This window comes from Anopheles bellator, chromosome 2 (assembly GCF_943735745.2).
Source record: "Anopheles bellator chromosome 2, idAnoBellAS_SP24_06.2, whole genome shotgun sequence".
Lineage (NCBI taxonomy): Eukaryota > Metazoa > Arthropoda > Insecta > Diptera > Culicidae > Anopheles > Anopheles bellator.
Window position 1 is genome coordinate 55,721,938 of NC_071286.1, and position 23,643 is coordinate 55,745,580.

Genomic DNA, 23,643 nt, shown 5'->3' on the forward strand with positions numbered 1-23,643 from the left:
GTGCGAGTTTGTGTGTGTTTTTCTCTCTGCTCTTCTATTTTGCCTCATCAACCACCAAGTTAACTGCCACCGTTGTTGTGTGTGTCTTGGGGCCAACCTGTGACGAGAATCGGTGAATTGGTGGTTCTCATGATCTACCGGTTTGATGGATGGATCAATGGGGAGCCCCCCTTTAACTGGGGCGCACGCGTCAAGGGGAGGATTTGTCTGCATTGCTGGGAAACATTATCTGGGTTCTGAGCTCGTGTGGCTCAACCTGCGAGTCTACAAAATGAATGGGTTCGATTCAAGATAGCCGAGATCTCGGTGGAGATACGTTTGTTGAAGTTCGCCATCCCAATCCCAACTTTACCCAACATACTCAACGATGGCTATCACAACGCAGCAGCGGCTATGTTCAGTTTTGACGCTTGGAAGGGTGCGCTAAACCGCGGACCAAGATGCGTTACCTGCAATTAGAAACAATAAAAGTATTTGGATGAAACAATTGGAGCGATTGGAGAGTAGGCAGGGTCCACTACGGTTGGGGCTTCATTATTTGTCTACTAATTACTTAATTTATCTGAGCAGTGGAGAAACTGATGACTTGATTGAGCTTTTGCGTGTTATTTTGAGAAGGCTCCATAGTGAGAACTCGACAAATGTGATATATGAGGGTGATCCATCTGGTGTTTGAATTTTAAACTACAGATTACTTCACTTTTAAAACATCAATCTTCCTTCGAGAAATTGTAAACATTTGCTTTGCAAACAACACTTGTAAACATTTAGCCAAAACTTTGAAATTTATGAAATGGGACGCTATATGCTTGTAGAAAATTGGGAAATATTAAAAACTTATACAAACCATTAATAAGCAGAATGGTCGTACTTAGGACTCGTAAAAACCCACACGTCGTGCAAGAGAAGCCAATGCACCCAAATCAAGTGACTGTTTAATACAGATTTTGGTCCTGCGGTACTGAACAATGTTGGCGGATTGGTTCTTCGGAGAACTTGACGGTAAAAACTTGGAGAACATTTAGTTTCAACATGACGGCACTAGATGGGGGTTCAATTCACTGTGAGATGATTGTTAAACCGTTTTTCTAATAAGTAACACTTTGATCCATTTTGTAACTTTACTAGATGAAGGACGAGCTTTCTGATGGAGCTCATTACGAACATATCAAGAAGGTCGGTGACTTGCGTAGTGTACAACATACACATTCCGGAGCAGACAAAACTGCCCCTACTGCCTGCCTGATCGACCTGATCCCTTCCGAATCGGTGGCTCGAAATCAAATGTAGGTTAGGCTGCACAACATGCTTTCCGCAGCGAAGTGGAACAACGGCCGAAGAATGCCATAAAACCGCAAGCAACGTGTCCGACAGCAACAACCCGGCGACAACCTTAACCATTGGACGTACGCGCGTGTGCCATGTCTCGTGGTCTCGAACTCGAAACTGGATCACCTCGCGGTTCAACTTTTGCACGACTCCGACACCGACTGAGCAACTTCAGCGAGCATTTCACTCCACAGTCTCTACAACAAACCCAACAGATGATAGCCAGTGAAAAATGTGTTCCGCCCCGGACCCGGACCCTTCAGAATCCTTCAAGTCATGCGAGCCTAGTTTTCCCACACACCTTTCCCAATCCACGTTTCGCGGCCACGCATCTTCGCCGATTGTTTTTGGGCTCCATTTTTTTGTGCTCGCTGATTAGCTGGCTACAGTGATTTACAACCCGCCATGGCTCCCAAAATCGATCGACATGGCGCGAAAAAGGGTGTTCTCTGGTCGCTCCAGTTGTTTGCAGAGAGACCGGGTGCCTAAATTAAGTGGACTTTAATGAATCGTCGGTTGGCTGCCGAGGATCCCCGCTGTGCTCCACCTCGCAGACACCTCGAAGGCTCGAAAAGGGCCGATCTCGTGCGTTGGGACGGCTCCGAACTTTACACCCCAAAATGGAGTGCCGTGTGAACCGAGCGATCCTTCGACACAGTGTGACAACCGTGTGAGCCCAAGGAGAAAAAGGAACGGTTCGATCGATCACAGCGATTTTTGGTCCGCGTAGTCTCCGTGCTTCCGCCAACCCGAGCGCGCGTAACCCGAGGCGAGGTTTGCCATATCTTCCGGTCCGGCTAAAGGTTTTGTTTTTGTCCGTCTAAAACAGCAGCAGACACTGGAGCCTTCCTTCTGATAAACTCTTGAGGTCAGATCTCGGGCGCAGTGCCTACAGCACTTTCGGTCGGCCATTTTTAGGCCTTCCCGTAGCTTCGTTGGTCCGTGCCCCTTACACGGGAGTTTCAACTTTCAGTTTTTATGTGGTTTTGCTTCAGTTTACTGTTTCTTGGTTAATTTCGGTTCGCTGTCGGGAGAATGTTCGGCGCCGCCAAGGTCACAGAAAGGGAGTCGAGAACGCCCAAGGTGATGACGAAATGAGAGCAAAGCCATATATGGCTCGAACAGGGTGTAACGGCAGGGTGATCAGCTCCCGATCAGGGCCTACCGAAGAGGAAGCGATTTGTGTACGCTTGAGTACGGTTGATGAACCTGTCGGGGTTTCCTGCTTTAAACGAATCGAGCTGTAACCGATTCCTTCTTATTTATTTTTTTCAACTTGAAAGTTAAGCCATTCACTAACAGAAATCCCACTGATGACAGTTGGTCACATTTTGGGCAATAACTTCATTGGTTTATAGCCATTGGATCAACCTCATACATATAATTTTAAATGAGATAAATAACTGTCTTCAATCAAAAGTACTACCTTTTATCGAATTTACACACCCGTTCGAAAGCACACAATCCAAATTGGCATTGGAGCAAGCTTGAACTGGGAAGCGCAACAACGTTGCGCTACTGAGGCCAACCAATTGTTTGCTTTCCAATCGCCCGCTGGATTTGAGAAACACGATTTTCGCAAGCAAAATCACAGACACATCCTCAGCTCAGCGTCTTGGGCTCCCAATTTCATCCCCGAACGACCTGGCCGACCGAGGATGTGTCAACAACATGGTGCTATGTTGTGCTTGAGAGATCAAAAAACCCGGGCTGGGTGTCTATTGTTCACCTCTGGGGGGTAAATTTGCGTACCGTGGCCACCGTCCAATGCACGGTTCGCCATTCGTTCGTCACATGGCAAAGTGCGAAAAAAGAGTTACGCAGCTTGGGGTGCCGGATTAACAATGCTGGCCGCACATAAACACACAACACACAAACGTCTCGAAATTCGAATTAGAAACGTTTAGGAGCTGATCGATTTTGGGGGGTAAAATTTCGGGCTAGGCTAGCGAATGAGAGCGCATCTCATTCGCGAGATGAGCGAGAAAATTAATGTGAGGCGAAAAGTTCGGGGTGCGGGCGAATCAACAGGATAATTACGGTACTTGTGGCTCATGAGCGGCCGAGAAATTGATTGTTGATTTGCGAGAGGGCTTATGGAGCCCTCCGGTGGGCTTTTTCGAACCCACTTCCTGGGTACTCAAGTCAAAGAGGAAGCTTAAACTGCTGCCAAACATTTGCATATTGTTTATTGAGCTGTGTGTGGAGTGAAATAATCCACGAGGCCAGTATAATGTAAATTGCAAAATTATTGGAAAATATCATTAAATATTGGATCACTACAGGGGCACCGGTTTTCGGTTACTCAGACCGGAAAAAAAACCGAAATCAATTGCAACAAAATGGCCATGATTTCTGAGTTCCTGTAGTCAGCACAAAAGAATGCGGTGCACTATGCACCTTTTTGATATTTTTCAAAAAACCTTTTGATGGTTTTTGAACATTCCCACAAATGCAAAAAAAACTATCACATAATTACATCGCACGTGCTAAATCTTTGCATAACTCAAAGACGAAGTGATACCGATTGATAAACGATTGAAAAATGTGATTTGAAAAATAGGCAATACATCGTAACAAAAATTAAACTTAATCATCAAGCAAAACGTTGCTGGAAGTGGCAAGAAACTATGACGTTATTTGCTGGCTGACCCAATATTTACTTTCGCTCATTGCAACATTAAACTAATCGCTCCGTGTTCCATTTCCCACTTTGTCACTCGACTGCAAGCGCAGTTAATCGTCACCGATCGAAGGCCACCGCCGGTGCATTGTGCAACTGGCCAGGCACTTTCTTCCGCGCCCAGCCCCTCCCCGTAAACGACCGCAATCCGGCAGCAGGCGGAACGTGCCGAGTGAGGGATAATAAAACCACATAAAATTATGCAAACTTCCACCCGCAACCCCTTAAATCGCTCGCGGTACCGACCGACCGACGGAGCGGCCGGTTCGCTCATATGCTACACAGCATAAAACGAAAGCGAAAAACAAAGCCAACCGACCGCGGGGAGAAAGTTCCGCCCGCCTGATGACATTGGGGCACCTGCAGTGCTGCCGTTTGATGAATGCTCAATGCTCGGGCACACGCAAAACGGTGCCACGGCACCGGGTGGTTTACCGGGAGGAGCCCGGCCACTTCTGGCGCTCGTTACCGTCCATTTGATTTGTGTTTGAAGTGATGTAATATGGACCGACCGACCCGTGCGGTGGCATGCCGAAAATGATTTCAATCGTCACCGGCAACAACGGAATGGCCAGGTGATGTCGTGGTGCCATAAAATGTAAGCGCCGGATTCAATTGGCCTGGTTTTTGTCTGGTGGCCTGGTGTTGTTGCTTAAGTCCTTTAAAACTCTCCGACTTCATCGTTCGACCGTCTGTCGAATTTCGTCTTTCGTTTTTTCTAGTTGGAGTAGAATCTTTTCTAGTTCGCGCCCAACTCGTGGTGAGGTTTTGTAGGTTCTGATTGTACCAATTTTCGAAACGGTCCAAAATTTCCTTCTTTGGAACATCCATCGACACGTTCTTCGTTTCAGCTTTTATCTTCTCCATTGACTCGAAACGGTGCCAAATAAAAGAAGCCAAATAGTGCTAAGTTGTGTGTTGAGTGGGTCGATCTGCTGCCGAAATTATGGAGCGGATTGATCATGAAAATGATATACAAGAACTTTGTCGTGATCTCCAAATCTGGTCTATTTTTGGATGCACAGCTTTGTGCAAACGATGCCAAATACTCGAAATAGTATTCGTCGATTGAATTCCCAATGCACCACACCACTATAATCAATGTCAATTGTTTCACGTTTGCCCTATTGCTTTTCCCACAGAAGTATTAATAATATGTAGCCCAAAATGTATCAACTGTAATTTTTTAGTAAAAAGATAGTAACGTTGATTTTAGTAGCGAAGTGAATTTAAACGAGAAGCGTAATCGGGACAATTTGACTGAGATAAGATAATATTCGCCTTATACTCGCCGACTAACATCTTTTAACAAAAACACCTGATCGTTGATCGTTGATCGGTTCCATGGATTTCGATTAAGTAAAAACCATATTGAAAAAGAAAGGTAAAACTGAAAAAAAATCGCCTTATTTTTATCTTCTCAAGCGAACTCAAGGCAATTTTACGTAGAAGACGAACTAAATAAAGGAAATGGTTGTTTAACGTGACGGGCCTGTTGGTAGTAAAAGTTCGTAATTGCTAACCTAGATAAGCCTAAATTGTTGCCAAAAACACACAGCGCGATAATCTTCACAATCAGTGGGTTTGATCCCATTTCGAAAGCAAAAATGTGGAAAATTATTGATTCCAAACAAACGATCACTGCAATTGCCGAAAATTTGAAACAGCGATACTTTCCTGTATCCATCGCCAACCTGCTTCCTGGCCATTGAAAATGGTATTGAAGACCACAAAAAATGGTGTCAAACAATGAACAATGAAATTCCGCCAATCTTTCACAGCGCTAGAGGCTTTATGGGCTTTGCAATGGCAGTCAGACAGTCAGACCCAAAAAATAAGGTGTAGCGAATCACCGAGTCCGGTAGCCCATACTCCGGTGGACCACAACGCTTTACAACACCACCCCAGCAGAAAGCTAGGTAGCCAACTAACCCACAGGCACTGACCGCCGCAACTTAACCGCATCATTAGCTGCTGAACTTCCCGGAGGTCCTGCGGTGGCGGCTGCGAATCGAGTTTCCTCGTGGCCATTTTCCCGGCCCGAGGCGGCCCATTGACCACAGCCTCCGAAGCTCTGACTAACGCCGGTAGCCCTTTTCGCGGACAAATGCGCGGTCGTTTTCATTTGTCAATTTCATTCGAACACATCATGAAAGAGGCAGCCACCGTTCTGATTGTTACTTTTGCGACCACCGTCCACGGCACCGAGCTGTTCAGTTCCGCGATTAGCACCCGATACCGGTGCGGTTGCGGTTTTTCTCAGGTCAGGACCACCTTGTGCTTCGTGGGCCGCACATTCTATTTGATGTTTGTGCGCCCACTTTTTAAAGCCGCCGATCGTTCACACAGATCGCACGGATCGGGGCGAAAGAAATGAAGAAAAACCGCTCGACAGGCAAAAAAACGAAACCGACGCTTAGTGCAATGTTGGTTTTCGCTACTTTCCGCGATCGGCGGCAGGTGCATATATGCACATTTGCATGCCGGGGCGCCGGGGAGGGATTTTCCTCCCACCTATGCTGGGCCGCAACCAGAGTGATGCAAAAAGCCAGAATACAATGGGCTAACAAATACGGGCCCAGGCCCGGTCTGCCAGCCCAGCGAAGAACGGCGAGAAGAAAGAGTTGGTTTTTCGCTTTGAGAAATTCGTCTCATGCATCGTACACACCGCATAAAGCCACCGGTAGCATGTTTTTTTGTGGGGTCGGTGCCGTAAGAGAGAAGAACGTACACAGCACACAACACACCACCCCCGTTTTCGGGCTCAAACGTGGAAGGGAGCGAATAGGAAGTGGGCCGAATGGAGCATAGCCCCAACCTCACTACATTGTCTCCTCAACATATGGCTCGTGGAGCTTTCCGAAGCCGACGCCGTGGGGTTCCGGGTTCCGGGTCCGCAGCACAATCGGCCAGGGTTGCGGGGAAGCTTTAAGCAACTCCCACACACGCAAGTCGTACGCCGAGCGAGCGAACGTAAAAAAAATCAACAACCCAAAAGCCACTAGAAACATCGTAGCTGGTGGAAGTTTAGGACCGGAAGTTGGACACGCATTTTTAGGTGTTACCAATCGACCGTTGGGTTGTCCCCGTTTATAGAGCAGACGCTTATAGACAATAACGCTCGTCATTGTCATGCAGCTGGACTGGGTTCGATTTCCAAGCAATCCGGGTAAGCAACAGTCTCGATTGAGTCGTCAAAGGTTCCAAAAACAATGTCCTAAATCATCGGAACAACAGAGATATTGGTTTCCAATTTGGAGATGCCAGCCCACGTCTTGCAACTCACCACCGGACGGCCTGTTCTGGGAGAACATCCATGTATGGTATTCTTCTGTAACCCAAAACTAATATTTTTAGCGTTTACATACGTGATACTTAGTTAGGATTCGAATTCAACAAAACCAATGTTCAATGATGGGTTCCCGAGGTGAAGCCACGATCGAGAGTGACCTAATTAATATGTAATTCTTTCAATTATCGGCGATGAATCGAATCTTTGGAAATTCCCAATTCCATTTCCACAAAACGCAACGACGATTTCGGCTTAATTTTGAGAAAATAACGCACTTTTTCGATGCTCTCTGGCGTCACGAACTTGGCTTGGCCGACAGGAAGGTCGTCGTTGATGTTTTCACGACCATTTTTGAAACGCGTATACCACTCATGAACTCTGCCACGGGATAGACAATCATCACCATAAACTTGTTGCATACATACTGTCACTTTAGGCGTAATAAGGCGCTTCCAGTGAACCAAATGTTATGAAATTTTAACTGGAAGTTTGGAAAGATTGTTCCTTTCGAACACATCACATCAAGGTGGCGCCACCAGAAATGTCACTATTGAAAAAGTCCTGTTTACTTTGATGCAAACTGTGTATGACAACGCTCAAGTGGTTTAAATCCAAAATACGAAGCAACCTCCAAGTCTGGGATCTTCAAGAACTGCAACCAACACACGCGCGAGCATGGAAATGATCGGATCGCCGTTGCCGTTTCGCGATGATGGTCGCGTGCTGGCCACAGAAAACAGAAGCTTCCACGAGAGTCATCATCTCTGCTGCCAAGAATTCGGTACGCACGCTTCGCACTCAAGGACGCCGTGACCAAATTCGGAAGCCAACCGAGACAGCGCCGACGGTCGTCGGTAATGCATTTTCATGTTGCCCGTTTTATGGATGCCTCCTCCGGTTGGTTGCATGTTGGCTGTCTTGGCCCCAAGAATTTAGCGTGTTACGCGTGACAACTTGACGTTGTCGGTGTTTCGCACCGGGCAAAAATACTTCGTCGCGCGGTCATAATTAACCCAAGGGTTCGTCGGAATCTGCTGGCACCAGTTGGTCTGAAAGTGGTGCATCTTTGAAGGAGCATATTTTGGTGACGTACAATTTAATATGTTTCACGCTACCATCATACAGATTTAAATTAATGTAGGTTTATGGTCAGTGTAAAACCAGAAAGAAACAACAACCAGCGCGAGTGTCGCGACACTTGTACGCGAGAGGCCAGAGCATCGAAAGTCGTAAATAAGTGTGCCCAAAAGCAAACATGTCACCAGTTCCCAAAACCAGTAATCCGTTGGCTGGCTGCCGACTTGAAGTTCAAGTTCGCAAAAAAACAGGGGGACGACGTTGTTGCGAAATCCGCCGACCAACCTGCAAGCAAACCCTGGCCAAGAACCCGGCGAGTGAAAGGCAATCGCTTTCAACCGTTGCGCCTGCGATACGATAAGGTTAAGGATGAGTAAAGACGGCTTTTGCGCAAACATAAATGGTTGCGGTCACCAGTAATTTGGCGGAATTCACGCCACGTTTTCGCTGCCTGCCGCGTCTATTGGTGCGGCAATTTTTGGTTTACTGCCAAGATGAGTGCCTTTTGATGGTCGATGATAGCGTTGAGCATATTGAAAACGGGTATGCTCGTGGAATGGTTCATCATGTTGCATCATGAATTCGGGGTTGCTGCCGATGCATTAATCCGATTGATTTTTGCGAAATGATTTAACGACCAGTACAGGGATGAATTTGGAAACTACATTACAACAGATCCATAATAATCGTACGTAAATAAACAGTAAAAATCCTTTCGAAACTTGTGACAACTGGCCCGAAAAGTCCTACCTTGACTGATCAGCAGAATGAAGCTGGCAATCCAAAGTACTCCAGATTTGAACTCCATCGTGTGTGTTGAGAGGCAGAAGCGCCAAAGGACCAACGGGAAAAACAACGATACACTTAGAAACTGCGATACACTTAGGCACTGTTGCTGCCACGGCTGCCCAGAGCCATAGGATGGTCGTGCACAAATAATAATTCCGTGTTGGATGGGATCACTTTTCCGCTGTCGCGCGCATCGATTTTCCTCCCAATTTTCCGGCCTCAGCAAAGGTTTTACAAATCACACACCAACGGCGGCGGAGCTTGGTTAGGAATATTTCGGCTGTCGACCGCTTCGGCTGTTTCGGATTGAAGCCACATCCACAGCACACGGGGAGGAAAACTCAAGCAACCACATACACTGGTTTTTCTGTTTCGATTTCCTCACACTTGACACTCGCCACGGGCCACGGCTTCACCTGTCTCGGCTTATCGCTCGCTGGTGACCGACAATCCTTTTTTCCGACGTCGGACCATTTACTGCGCCGATCGGACGCGGAACCTTCGGAGCGACTGGTGACTCTGGTGAAAAGCCTCCAAAAAGGCGCTAATCAACACCGCGGCGGCCGACCTGAACTGAGTGTGTATATGTGTGTGGCGAGCGGACGGATTCGAAAACTTTCATCCGACAGTGAAGTGAGCGGACCGAGCGAATTTCTCGGCGCCACTTGGCCGTGCCGATCGCGAAATGATGGTACTGAACGCGACCTGATTTTCCGGAATTCTTCACACTGCGCGTTCCGTTTTCCGCAGCCTGTGCTGGCCGATAGAACCGACCGGCAGAGCCTGACGTTGAGAGTCCTTCTCGCTGGCTGGCACGCGCTCCTCACGGGACCGAAACGAAAACGCACACACGAATCACGGAGTTACAGACCCTGTTCAGGACGCACACGCCGCTCCAGAGTGCTTCTCTAGCGAGCACTTCTCGTAAACTAATTTCATTATTGGCAGTAAGTTTACCGCGTCGCTAGCTTTTGCGGTTTCGCAGCACCGTTCGCGGCCACTAAATCCGAACCCGAAGCGCCCGAAGCGACCGAAGCTGCGCGAGTGGAAAAGCGAGCGGCGATCGGCGATATTCACCACCGTTCACTCAAGGTGCTCACGGCAAAAGCTCACGGCACTCACGCTCCAAGCAAATTCGGCCGAGGATCGTGAATGTTGGCGTCGGTTTTAGAAAGGGAAACCGTGATCGGCCGGCCGCTTCGTGGTGAGTATCGATCGATCGTCTGCAGGAGCTCCGTCACGTCACTGTGAAGGTCGCCCCGGAGTGGTGAGAAAGAAAGCTACCTCCCCTACCGGGGCACGCACACTACACGGTGCGGTGACTGCGGCGAGTGGGGAGAACACGAACCTTTTCGGCTCGTTGCGAAGCGAATCGCAACGTAAACCAACACACTCCCAGCCGTCCGCCCTTCTGCGGAAACTGGAGCACGGTTCGTGCACGGCACGGCCCTCACGTTCGCTTTTCGCTTTCGATGTCCGCTCGCCGAAGCTGGCCGAAGGGCACCCGGTGTGGCAGTATTATCGCCTCAGCCCAGGCAACCGAAACGGCATCCGCGTCCTTGCCACACGGGGGTGGAGGGGATGAAATTCGCACTGACCAAACGGTGGACGGGTTTGGGGACGAACCGGGACGAACAACGGTAAGTTGCTGTTTTAACTCGATTATGATCCAGTGCACTCGGATCCGGTTAGATTAACGTTAGGGCATAGAAATCTGTTAAAAGTAGGTTGAGTTTTCCAGTTCTTTCTGTTTTCTTGAGGAAATCAGACTTTTCGTAATTTGAATTTGTATACTTTTTAAAGCACTATGTAAATCATGTTGTGATAAAGTATGACCTTATTGTAATGCTACTAAAGAGACGATAATCTTCTGCTATGGTTTGATTTTTCTAAAGCGAAGATCGTCTTATTTATTTTGTAATTCAATTAAATTTTAAATAAGTTAGTTAAATTGAATAATATTAAATAAGAAAAAAAATAATAAAATTTATGGAAGTTTAAAATTGATGATAAATTTTTTTAAAGCTACTTAACTAATCGATTTATTGCTGCCAGAAGAGTTTAAAATATTACACAAGTACAGTAACCGTTTTGATGGCACTCACCGTAAGTTTGTATTTCTTATTTTAATCAACCTGATTGAATTTCATTTGAATAAAAATAGTTTAAATTGAGTAATGTGTCCCACGACCCATTTTTACCGTTTAAATACTTAATTCCCAAAAATACTCATGAGAATCGATCGCTGCCGTTTCGAGGCCTCTTGGTTTACAAGTAACCAATGTTTGAAAGTGTTTGGAAGAGCGCATATAGCGAATCATAACTGTCAAGGGTTCTGAGCATTCGCAAGAATAAAACTACCCGAATGTTCACATTATTTGAATGCGTTAGTGAACACACATTTCACCTTGAAATCAATTAAACATATTTTTCATTAATGAAGATGAGAAAATTAAACTTTTTTTGTTTACAAGTTATGGAAAATAAAATAAGTAAAGTGAAACAGAAACGGTGTCTTTAATATAATAATTCATGCTGTTCAATTGTTTCAATCTGTGTTTTTTCGTTAATCTGAACAGTTATATTTTAACACCATTTATCAAGATTTGAGATGCTACTAAGCACCTTTATATAGACATTCGAAACGGAGACTCTGATCTTCTCTGAACCTGCGAGGAATAAAATAGCCTGATATTTATTACGATATCACCCCAGAAAACGATTTATAATGTGCTTAATTGATTTATTTATGACTGTTGCCATTTATGGAATTATGTCAACTTATGGAACATAACGTCTCTGTTTTTGAGAGAAAAAGTTTATTTTTACGCGAACGCGCTGCTATAAAGAATCTGCAAACTGGATAACTGAATAGGATAACTGAATTCTGTATATCATAAGAACCCTTCAAGCACCTTCAATCACCACTCACGATCAGGTAATAAATCGCGAAGCGAATGCTTTAAATTAATTCAATTTCCTGCGGCAGTGAAACCTGCGCTTGCGTAGTAAAATGCAATTTCTTTCAGGAAGTTTGCGCACCGTTTATTGACTTTGGATGACTTTCGATAAACATCACAGGTTGATGTTGTTAAATCGTTCGCAGAAAACGCCGCACGTCTTCCTGCTCGGTCCTGTTCCGCATCATCGGCACCAACAGTTCTGATTAAGATAAGCACTTCCTTCAACGATAGCACTAAAAAGGAAAATAAATCCTTGAAGAGCTCTGTGCTCGGTGCATAACGCACACCATAACGCAGCAAAACATTCGCTCATTTTTTAATCCACCTTTTTGTACCGTCCGTCCGGTTATAAACCGTCATCTCGCACGCGTCCATGCCCCGGCACCGGAATGTACTTAATGTCAGACGTTTATTGCTGCTCCTCGGAAGCTCGCTGGGTGCGGTCGGACTCTTTCTCCATCTCCGCTTGACAGTGACATCCTCGGCGTCGGTTGCGGCGTCTTTAAGACGCAACGCGTCGTGGTCAACATTGACCTTAAACTTTCCGAACCGGACCGGACACAAGCTGAGCGCCGAACGCCGAAAGGCGATCTTGAAAACGGACGGAGCAGAGCGCACGCGCAGGAGTAGGGTATTTATTACATTTATTGTTTCAGCCCCGGCAGATCCCGCCGGCGTAATGGCCGTGCGTGACTGCGCCCTTGCCGCGACAAAATTCGCTCGACATTAAAACAACATCTGGGAGACACACGCACTCGGCTCGGTGAACTTTAGGAGCTACCGTGTACTACCTCCGAACGGCCGCGTCCTGGGCGGAAGGTTGAACCATTTCGAACCGGGCGATCGCCGTAAGGAACCCTCTTCCTGATAAGGTCAAACGACCCGCAGTGAGGAAAATACGGCGGAGGCACAATAAAAAAAACAATCAAGATCAACCCGGTCGGTCGTGGGGGTTTGCTCGAGGAAACCACTTAGTTGCCTTTAACGTGACTTTCCACCGGCCGCATAATTGACGGTAATCAATTGTTGCATACTGGACACCGAAGAGGGTCCTTTTAAGAGCAGCACGCAACCAAAACGCCTTGAAATTGGTGATTATTACAGGTTCGGCGAAGCACAGTGTCACTTTCGGAGGGGCCTCATGTAATGAAGGGCAGTTCGGGGTAAGGGCACCAGCGTAACGCAATTGAAACATTAAACTGACCAAATGTGTCCGATGGGTTTGGCTTCATTTGCCTAATGGCTAAATTAATTTTACCGAACAATTTTGTTTATCGCCGTCGATTGGTAAATGGAGTAATTTTCATTCGCACCTCGTTCGATACGTGATGGGTTTCCCATCAGTCTGATGGGTTGCGTTGCTGTTTGCACATTGATTTTAATATTTTTTTCGGTCACATTTAATGTTGTCTCGTTGTCTATAATGTCTGGAATAATGTGCACCCGTTGATTAGGTTGAAACATAAATAGTGTCTTTTTGATCTGTTGTTTTAAAAGGAGAGATAATCTCAATTCAATATTTATACACTCTTCACTACATTCTTATCTTGTTGCAATTTTGCTTCATTTTCATCAACATATTTATTCTTTTATGTGACTATAACGAATTATCATAGAAAAAATCATAAAAAAACAATGAACAAATAAAAACGCATCGGATAAATAGAAGGCTTTTCTTCCCAAAGACTACCGCAAAGCTCTGAAGTACTTTCAAGGTGTCCGATGATTATCGTATCGATAGCCTAACACCGTAATCTCAATTCACTACATAATATTAGGGTTAATTTGTGCGAATGTTCAGTAGTATTAAAAAACATAGAAATATTAATTGGGAAATCCAAAATTAAATAAATATGTTTGGGACGTATTCCACGTAAGTTACGAAACGTTTTACCAATATTATGTCAATTTAAACTTTATCACATTCTGAACGCTACTCTATCGTTTCCGATATGTTTGGCTCTACCTTTCACTTTCGAGTACACAGTAATAGCAAATAGACCACCATTGTACAAGAACCCGTATTGATATATTAAAGAGACCCGTGATTAATTGAATCGTTCAACATTCCAACTCGTGATTTCACGATCCGCCGTGCACCGGCCGCACCGTCCGTTGCTCCAAATAACAATATTTCAATCACAACCTCACAACTTAACAACTCCGACCGGCTCCGAGATTGTATACGATCGATAAAGAGTGCGCCCCCAAATCACCGACACCCGACACATTCCACTCCAGATTTTTGGGGTCGGTTCGACCAAGGTCCGAGCCGACCAACCGACCAGCCGTTGTCGGCGTGTGGCTCATAAAGTACCACCCATTTCGTGATTATTTAACCCAATTTATCATTCCGCCCGGCCAATAATGCACCGGCAATCGGTGATTTCACGGACACCACGATCCAGCCAGCGCGTGGCCGTGGACAGATTTCGACCAGAAGTAGAGCGGAGGGAAAAAGTCGATCAAACCTTTTGGGCAGCATGATGTTGGGCGCCGATGTCTTGGCCGACAAATTGGGTAATCAATTCGTTCGATTCGATGGCCCTCTTATTCTTATGCTCGCTGGTTCTTTCGTGACGAGGACAATGTATGTTGCACCACATTTGTCTTACAACATTCAAAGTTGGAGTAGAGTGGTACGCAAAGTACACACTCCTAAAAGTGGGGGCAAGCTTTCCCAGTTATAAATACATATAGTTTTGAATTAATAGATTTATTGTTGCTAACACAGCCCAAAGAAGTTCAGTAACTGAACCTTTGAATGATAAGTGAAAATATGAGAATATCTTCTTTTGGAATCTCTCTTTTATGATGTTGAAAGTTAGTTTGAGGTTTACCTATGGCTATTTGTGGTTGAATTTGAGCCCCGTGTTCAAGTTTTCAGTTTTTCACACCAATTTCCTTCGTTTTACTCGGTAATAAAGCAACTAGAGAAGATTGCGTTACTTATGAATAATAACATCTTTTTTTTTCAACATGTTTTCATATTCAAACTGCAAAATTAAGGCTAAGAAACGCACGGTGAACAATTCGCAAGACATTACCCTGTTCCTGAGCTTGCGAAATTGCACAACTCTAGAAATATCGTAAACTTACTGATGAAGAACGTAAATTTGTTTTTCATAATTCTAATATTATGGTAAAAATTAAGTATATTGCAAAAAATTTCGGCAAAAGCGAGGAAGCAATCGGCAACATCAGCAACGATCAACACCGATCACATGTAAGCAAGGCCAAGTTATTAAAAAAAATTGCATTTTACTATTGGAATTCCATCAAAACGTACTCTGGACTAATGAATCGTTAATAAGATTCAACTACAATCTTTATCGAACATACGTTTTGGGGCGAAAGAGGTAATACTTTCTCGTATAAGACCCTTCAAGATCGTGTGAACTCGCAAAAGTCAATTGAACCTGATCAAATAAGTTATCGTACTTAAAGTACGTACGTTACTTATCGTTGATGGGAGGAGATTTCATACTACAGTAGGGCAATGCTCTAATCTACAAGACTAAAATAATAATGCAGTTCCTAGAAAGCCAAGTTAAATTCATGTTTTGGATTATCCAACACTTCTCCCCTATCGAAAAGATGTGAGCACTACATTTAAGAAGCCTGATCCCCAACAACATCAGCAGGTTGCAGGAAGTACTGCATGACAACACCACACGGCAATAGTCTGGGCCAAATGCATTGTGAATAATAAGCTTCTATTCCCGTCAAAGGAGTTTGGGTTTGTCTAAATATTGTATGTTTGGCCCTTTATACCCTTTATGCCCTTTATGCTCTTTTTAGCAAAAGTATCGTTTACATATCTTATACAATGTTTTTGAATGATTTTTGATTGACTTTAAAGTAAATTTTCCATCCTCGAATTTAATTACATCTTTTATTTACTTAAACTTAACATCGCTTCGCTATATCGCTATATCTATACCCACTATACAACATTGAACCTCTACCCCTGAAAAGGAACTGTTGCTTCGCTAGAAACAAACCAAAAACTCGAAGCGGGCGCAACTCACAACAAATACTAAAAACTATTTTAATTGGAAAGTAAAAACCCATTCTTCGCCGTGTTTTACGTTTACATCAAATCGCCATTTGGCAAACTGGTGGCGGTGGTGATAAATGGAACAACGCCAATCAAAACTACCGGTTTTGAGCGCGGCGTGGCCATGGTCGGTGCCGTTCCGAAAAATAAAACTTCATCTCACTGGCCAAGCCGCCGGCAGGCATAATGATCGCATCGCATCATCGTCGCCCGTCCAGGTCCGGTTGGAAAATCAGTGTGGGAATGTGGCAAAAATTAATTTTCTTCGCTCTTAACACCGACCGAACCGTCGGCCAAAGTGGCATCCATCGCCCGGGAAAGACACCCTCACAAAACCGGTGCAACCTTAGTGGCCAGCAAAGCCAACAAACCATCAGCATCACTCTCCGTTCCGCATTCTAGTTTCCATCGGCCTGCCTGCGGCCGGGCAGCGATTAGGCGGATTTGCTAATTTGTCTCTAATAGATAACCCAACCAACCGGAGCACCGGAGCCGCAAATGGAATGGCCACCTTTTTCGGGGCAGAAACCATAAGATGACCCAACTCCCACAAACCTCGCGGAATTGCCGCAATTCATTGCCGCAGAAAAGAGGGGCCCCAAAAAGCGAATGCAATCCGGCACCCGGCAGCCCCGATGAGATCCGAGATCCCCCGATTTTCCGAGCATAAAAATCGACTAACGACCAAACAACGGTTGCCGCAATGCTGGGCCAGGTTTTCCAACGCCCCGCTTCACTTCACCCGGTTGGCGAACTAACGAAAAGTGCCGAAAATCCGCCAAACGAACCGTATCATGGCGGCAACTATTTACCTAGACCTCTGACTAATGATGGCAATTTGTTTGCGGCAGCGCCAGGTTCGCAGCGCGCTATTTTTGGCCACACAACAATGCTACACCCCGGAACGAACCAGGTTCGAATGGACCAAATGTTAGCAACTCTCCACGGCGAGCCACCCTAAATCGTGGTCTGATTTAGTAAAAAGCGAGCTAATTGACGAAAAAGGCATTCAGGCATCAGGAGAGGCGATAAAACCAAGCCTGAACCGGCTCTCTCTTAGTGGCCACACCAGAAATGCCTCTGGGCCGGAAAGGTCACCAGCAGGAAGTGCGCTGATAACTTCGGAAGGATCGTCTATCTACTCGTCGGCTGCTCGTTATTCGATTCTTCCAGGTCTAGGCCTAAAGCAAGTATTTGGGTTGGTTCGTCGATCGCCATTCTCATGACATGACCAGGACCCCACAGGAGCATGGTCTTGAGCTACATCGGAGAGCCTTCGACCTAAGGTGTGTAGATCTATTAAATCAGCATAGGAGAGGATCTGGCTAGACTTGAAGTAATTGGTCCCAGAAGTTTCCTGAAGGTCCACTCCAGATTCCAGGATCCAGCGCTATTTTAAAGAGGAGGCAAAGTAGTCCGTCGCCTTGGCGCAATTCCTTGGGGGTAGAGCAAAGGGAGTAGAGACCTGGCTTGGGACGTTGGCCATGATCATTCCAACAAACCTGCTAAGTTTAATCGGCATTCCGAAACTAGTCTGATAGTCTGATACAATTTTACTCTTACTTTTTTATTGGCCACCGTTTGGAGTTATCCAAATTTATGGCCCTATCTAAGCGTAATGCGTCACCTTTAGAATTTGGGAACCAATTAAAAACATGCACACAAAACACGGAACACGATGTTTCTGGAGCATATTTACAGGTCCCTCGAAAGGTCACTCTCTATCTTTTCATTACTTCTCGTGTCGTTGTTCCGTCCAGTCGGTTCGAGCCACCGACACTGTGTCACGGCAGTTACCCACTCTGGGCGCTCGACATAAAATCGACATGGTGGACCCCACCCTCGGGACACCCGCATGTAGAACCACCGCCCAGCAGTGGTAGCAACCGTCGTTGGAGACAAAATTTAAATGTCAAACCATGACTCAAACCTCAGACCGACTGCGGCCCGCCCGAGACCACTTCCCGTGGGCCACCGATTTTGTGCATAATCATAAGACTCTCGAGACTCTCGGTGCCGCCCGGAACGCGGGTTGGCCCCGTTAGCTGTCGCAGGCCGCACCGGGCAGCGGGTATAATAAATAGTTCACTTCAAACGCCAGCTCTCAAGGTTAGCGTTGACCTCTCAACCTCTTTGCGCCGCTGCTAGAATGGTGCGCCGCGAGGTGAACGGTGTGGGCTCACTGTGGCGCCGAAGGCTGAGCGCGGTGGATAATTACTGCCCATTTCCTGGATTCCAGGATTCTGGGACAGAGCCCAAGCCCAAACTGTCCAACCGGATGCGTGGTTTGGTTACCGCGGAATGGCTCCCGAGCACAACCGTTTCTATTAAGCAGATTAATGAAAGTATTATACTGTGCGTATATCCGTCTCCAGGGCCAAAGAAGTAATAATCTTGCTAATACCATAAAGTTGAAAAAACAATAAAACGATTAAATTAGCTGCTGTGAACAATAAATTGCTACAACAAACATTAGGAACTGATATCGATATAAGAAAACTGTGAAAAGGGTCAGCTTCGAACTAATTGTTCCCAAAAGTCCATTGGAAACAGTTGCTAAAAAAAAATCGCAACTGTTTATTCAATGATGAAAGAACTTTTCAAATTAACCAAAAAAGTTAGCCAAAAAAACAAGATAATAAGATGAACAAAATTCTTTCTTTGTCTAAAATATTAGTTGTTTTGTTTAAGAGAACGCTTGCGACTGTTCGGGTTTAATGTTTTTAAAAAGTGGCTAAACAAAGTTTAGTTCAAGAAAACAAAAGATGAAATAAGAGAATGTAAAATATTTCTGTTATTTTTTTGGGATGATTGATACGCATGAAAAATTTAAGCTATCCATGTTTAGCACAAGCCAAATTCCTCTGACCCAAAAAATTGACGCAACGTTTAGTATCCGCATTTCACGCCATTTCAGTTTCACATTGCCAAGCAGCCTGACTGTGTCCGTTCTACAGTCCTCAGGTATTTTTGTGGTCCAGATCGTGTTGATTAAATTAACTAACTCTGTTAAATTACGTGAGGTCTTCTCAGATACGCCAACGTTCATCAATCCCTACATGTGGTTAGCTGGGCTGGACAACGATGTGAATAACGTAAAACCTGAATATCATCATGAATGATTCCTTCACGAATTATTTGTTCTTTCCTCAAGAAAAGTGCTAGTGCCAGTGTTAAAAGAGAAAATTGATAGTACCTAATAGTAACTGATAATTGAGTATCATACATGGTGGCCAGTCCAGGGTACATTTCTCCAGAACTAGGCGGGTTTCAAAGCATTTCGATGGCAAAATACCATCCTAGTTTTTCAATTTCGCTTTCTTATGTTCATAAACTTTTGGTCAGAATAAGGTCAAATTTGCCTGCATTATTTGAACTACGTCGGATGATAAAGGGGACTTCTTTACTTTCGGATTAAAGTTTCTGTTGACTATTTTCAGCCCTTTTCCTTAAGCTATTTTTGCCTTAAAAGTAGAACTCATGACCGTTTGAAGTTCTTCATCGGTTAGTTTACAATATTCCAAAGTTTTATAATCTCACCAATTGAGAAATAAAATAATTTCTTGTGAATTCTTCGTCGCGCGTTTTTTGCCCTAAATTCTGCATTTGATTACCGACAATTATGAAACAACGTCATGATGAACGAAAATCGTCATGATGAACGAAATTAAAACCAATCTATTTTAATTCGAACCTTTTCAAAGGAAAACGGAAAACAGGAAGAAATAAATAAACTCTTACAGTATTGCCATAAACCCATTCAAACTGTGCCCATTGAATCATTTAGATAATACGTGCGACTTATGTAAACATATTGCAAATGTGTTTATTGTTTATATTACTTAGCACACAAGTTTTGCGGATCATTTATGATGATTGCGTTTTAAGTCTACTCCCTTACCTTAAACATCCGGGCACAAGTTGAAGACAACAAAAGATCATTATCTAATGCGTAAGAGATCGTGTTACATTTGTCCGGTCCTCCGGCTTGAAAGCCGCCGTCTCCGTGGGCGGTCAATCAAGTCCACTAATTTGTGTCGATTCTACATAATGTCATTCCTCATGAGCGGTGTTAATTCGGCTCCTAATCTAGGAAAGGCCACGGGGCCGCCCACCGCTTGAAGAAGCTCTTCCGCGGGCAGTGCAATGAATATTCATTCGGGTTACCGTTCTCGTCCGCCGAACGACGAAACAATCCTATCAGTAATGTCATCATATTTGTTTATCGCAGCCCCATTGCGTGATTATGCTCGACCTCATCACCGTTAAAGTCGCGACCTAGAGCGCGACCGTCCGGAAAAGCCGGACACCGAGGAATGACCTTCACGGCATCGAGTGCTTCCTGCGCTGGTGACTGACGATCCTTTCGCGGCGGTGGCTGCGAGAACTAGACATATTGTATTATAATTGTGACAAATGGAAACAGTCTCAGTGTTCGCTCGTCACTCGCGGAGTGTGCCAAGCCCATTTGGGCGCCAAGCCTGACAAGCAGTCAAAAAGTCGTAAAAAGAGCCCCAAAACGGCCTCCCAACAGCCCAAGAGCGCTACGGCGCTGTAACGAATGTTGATGGAAAAATGCAAACATTGTTCAATCTGTGACGTTAAGGTGAAGGCCACGCGCGTGTGTCCAGTCTCGCACTGTCCGCGCAGGTTCAGGTTTTTGCCCAGTGACCAGACCCCGGTGCCCCCAGGTGGCCGGAAACGCATCGAGAAACGCCAGCTAATTGTGGCAGTCCAAAGGGGTGTTCTCAATTTCTTGTTACTAGCTTTCGGACCATGGCCGGACCTTTCTGTGGTTCCGTTGTCCCATTTGTGGCAGCGACCCTTTCGCTAACAATGGTCCCGCTTGATGGAGGAACGAAATGGATTCGTCATATTTGGAGTTTCTGTGCACGCAACGTTTTGGTTTTTATTTTCGCCGATGACATTTTCGTTTCGGCGAGGCAACGCTAACAAGAAAACAATCTTACTCCCATCCCGCCAGGGTCAGGCGGACTTCCAGGCGGCCGGTCAAGGTCCCTCTTACGGGCCCCGCATAAGACACATTTTAAGGGTGTAACGGTGTCGATGCCGGGTCGCGGTCAGCAAACGTGGTTTTCCGCGGTTCGTGGTTGATTTGTCAGGTCTTTTTTCTCGCCCGCCCGCCGGCCCAGGAATGGTTAAATGTTCGACTCATTTGTCAGATTTGGGACGCATCGATCACGCCCGCTCCGAGGGTGGATGACGAATTTTCTTCCACTAGTGGCGGCCAGCTTTTTTGGTGCCATTATTTGCAAAATGTCCAATTACGCCCAACACACACGCGGGCGGGCACAAATTTGTCGCTGGGCTTTTTTGGGAAGGGATCGAATTGGAATCCATTGTTTCTTAAGTGCGTTTTAATATGCGAAATTGCGCAAAGAACCGTGAGTGAGGTTCGATACGGGCCTACGGTCTTGGGAGAAAATCGGTACACCAAATGCCGATGTTCTGGAGCCGAGGATAATTGGCACGAATCCGTCGGTTACACCGTGACCGTGGTGACCGGTAATGACTGTTTTATGTTTGAGAAAGCATAGGACCTCAGTGGAAAATAAATATGTTTAAGGATCGAATAGTATGTTTAATTATAGGAACGAAGACATTTATAGCCGTTCGTTACACTTGAGAATACTAGGCTGTTCAATAAGTTCGTATCCTCGATAACAGAGAGCGCTGCAACGAGTCTGATTTTTGTTTTGTGACTTTGGTACACTCTTCAAATGAACGTTTGTGAAGTCTCATTTCAATCGTTCACTTAATTCTTTTATAAAAGCCATGTATCGGCATGTCACAGCGTTTTTATCACGAAAAAAATCAAGTATCGTGCAGTGATTTTATTTTTATTTTTTAAAAGGTTTAAAAGCAAAGGAAAATTATGGACGAATGTTGACCAACAGACCCATACGTTTCTTTCATTCATGCTGTGACAGCAAGCATGTCTAAAATTCTACTACACGAACTAGTTGGAAGCTACAATGAAAATCCGTTCTGAAAGCCATGCCAAGAGAAGCGTAATAAAAATGTAGTTTTAATTTTACGATTATTTTATGCCTAAATTATGGTGCCAATTATTATGTGCAACGTGAGCTAAACAACATTCCGTCATCATCGTCCGCCTCGATTTCACGCCACAGTAAAATCTTCATCATCAGCAATCGCTCGGATTGCTAGGAAAATAACACCAGTCCGTCGGTGTGACGGGCTTCCGTCAGTCGGAGTCGGTTGATCACTAACCAACGGGGAGGCCTTGTTCGACTCCGTGTGCATCATTAGCATCGACATCGACAATTTAATCCATTTCCAGTGCTCGCACTTATGCTCGCACGAGGAAGCGGCGATGGCAACGGCAACGGCCGGCAGGCGCTGCCGATTGCGCGTTGGGTTTTGAACATAATCTTCGTGTCCGCAAAGAGATCAAGCTCGCCTCACCGTGCGGCTCCCGGGCAATCATTGCACCGTCAACTGGGCCGGGCTTGGAGGTCCGTTGCGAGGGATGACGAAATTGGCGGCGGGGGATGAACAGTCAAGCAGCCCCGTTAAACCGTCAGCGAGAAACGATCATGTCACGAGCGCTAGAACAATTTTATTACCCAGCGCTACGTTACCGCAATCAATCTCGGTGTGTACTTTCGGAAAGCTCACCAGCCGAGCCGAGGGGTCCGAGCGTTTGCTCTCCTATGCTTTATGCTGGCTCATGCCCATTCTTTGGCGACCGCAGCCTACGCCTCGTCAGAGGGCGAATTTGTGCGAAGGAGCGAATGGCCGGGGTTCAAGCGCTCTCCGATACACGGTCACCGCCGTTCGGACGTACAAATAAAAAGCACATTCAGTGCCTTTCAATTGGACACCTAAAAATAAAATGGAGCCGCCCGGAGAAGCCATTCGAAAAGTGAAGCAAAAAAAAGGTAAACGGTATCGGCAGCGAACGCGCCTTATGCACCGTCGCTCAGGTCGCCCGTGGTCGGAGTGCCGTTTTGCCGCGCCCAAGGAAGTTTGATCGAACGCCTTAAGAACGCGCCGTCCGGGTCTCGCTCGGCATGTGTTTCACTTCACGCTAAAGGTCACTCTAATTGAACGCAAGACGAAAGCGAAAACCCCACCGTCACGAGTCACGAGGGCTCGGTGCGGTGTGGGCCGCGCACCGTGTGCACCACGTTTGACCAAATTTAGCATAAGTTATTTGAGCGAGAAGTTGGCACGAGACGATTAGGCGGTCGCGGCAGTGGATGAATCATGCACGGTGCATACACCGCTGCAGCGCCTTAAGTGGTTGCTATTTGTCAGAATTTTTGCACAGGCGATATTGTGCTGTTGGCGTTTGTTGCATTTTAGTGTCGCATCAAAGTGTTGCATCATTTGCCATTTGATCATCAGCACTCAAATGAGCGGAAATGCTATACATTGCTGTTAGTGTTATACTTTTATATTT

General features: G+C 45.6%; 1 protein-coding gene across 1 annotated transcript in view; it reads right to left on the reverse strand.

Moving 5' to 3' along the window:
* The window catches only part of LOC131207748 (mucin-5AC), a 151,525-nt gene extending 142,267 nt beyond the window's left edge, over window positions 1-9,258 (reverse strand). The window contains exon 1 of the mRNA XM_058200373.1: window positions 9,132-9,258. Coding sequence (XP_058056356.1) covers window positions 9,132-9,189 — 58 coding nt within the window. The 5' untranslated portion in view covers window positions 9,190-9,258. The remainder of the gene's footprint in view (window positions 1-9,131) is intronic.
* Between the last annotated feature and the right edge of the window lie 14,385 nt (window positions 9,259-23,643).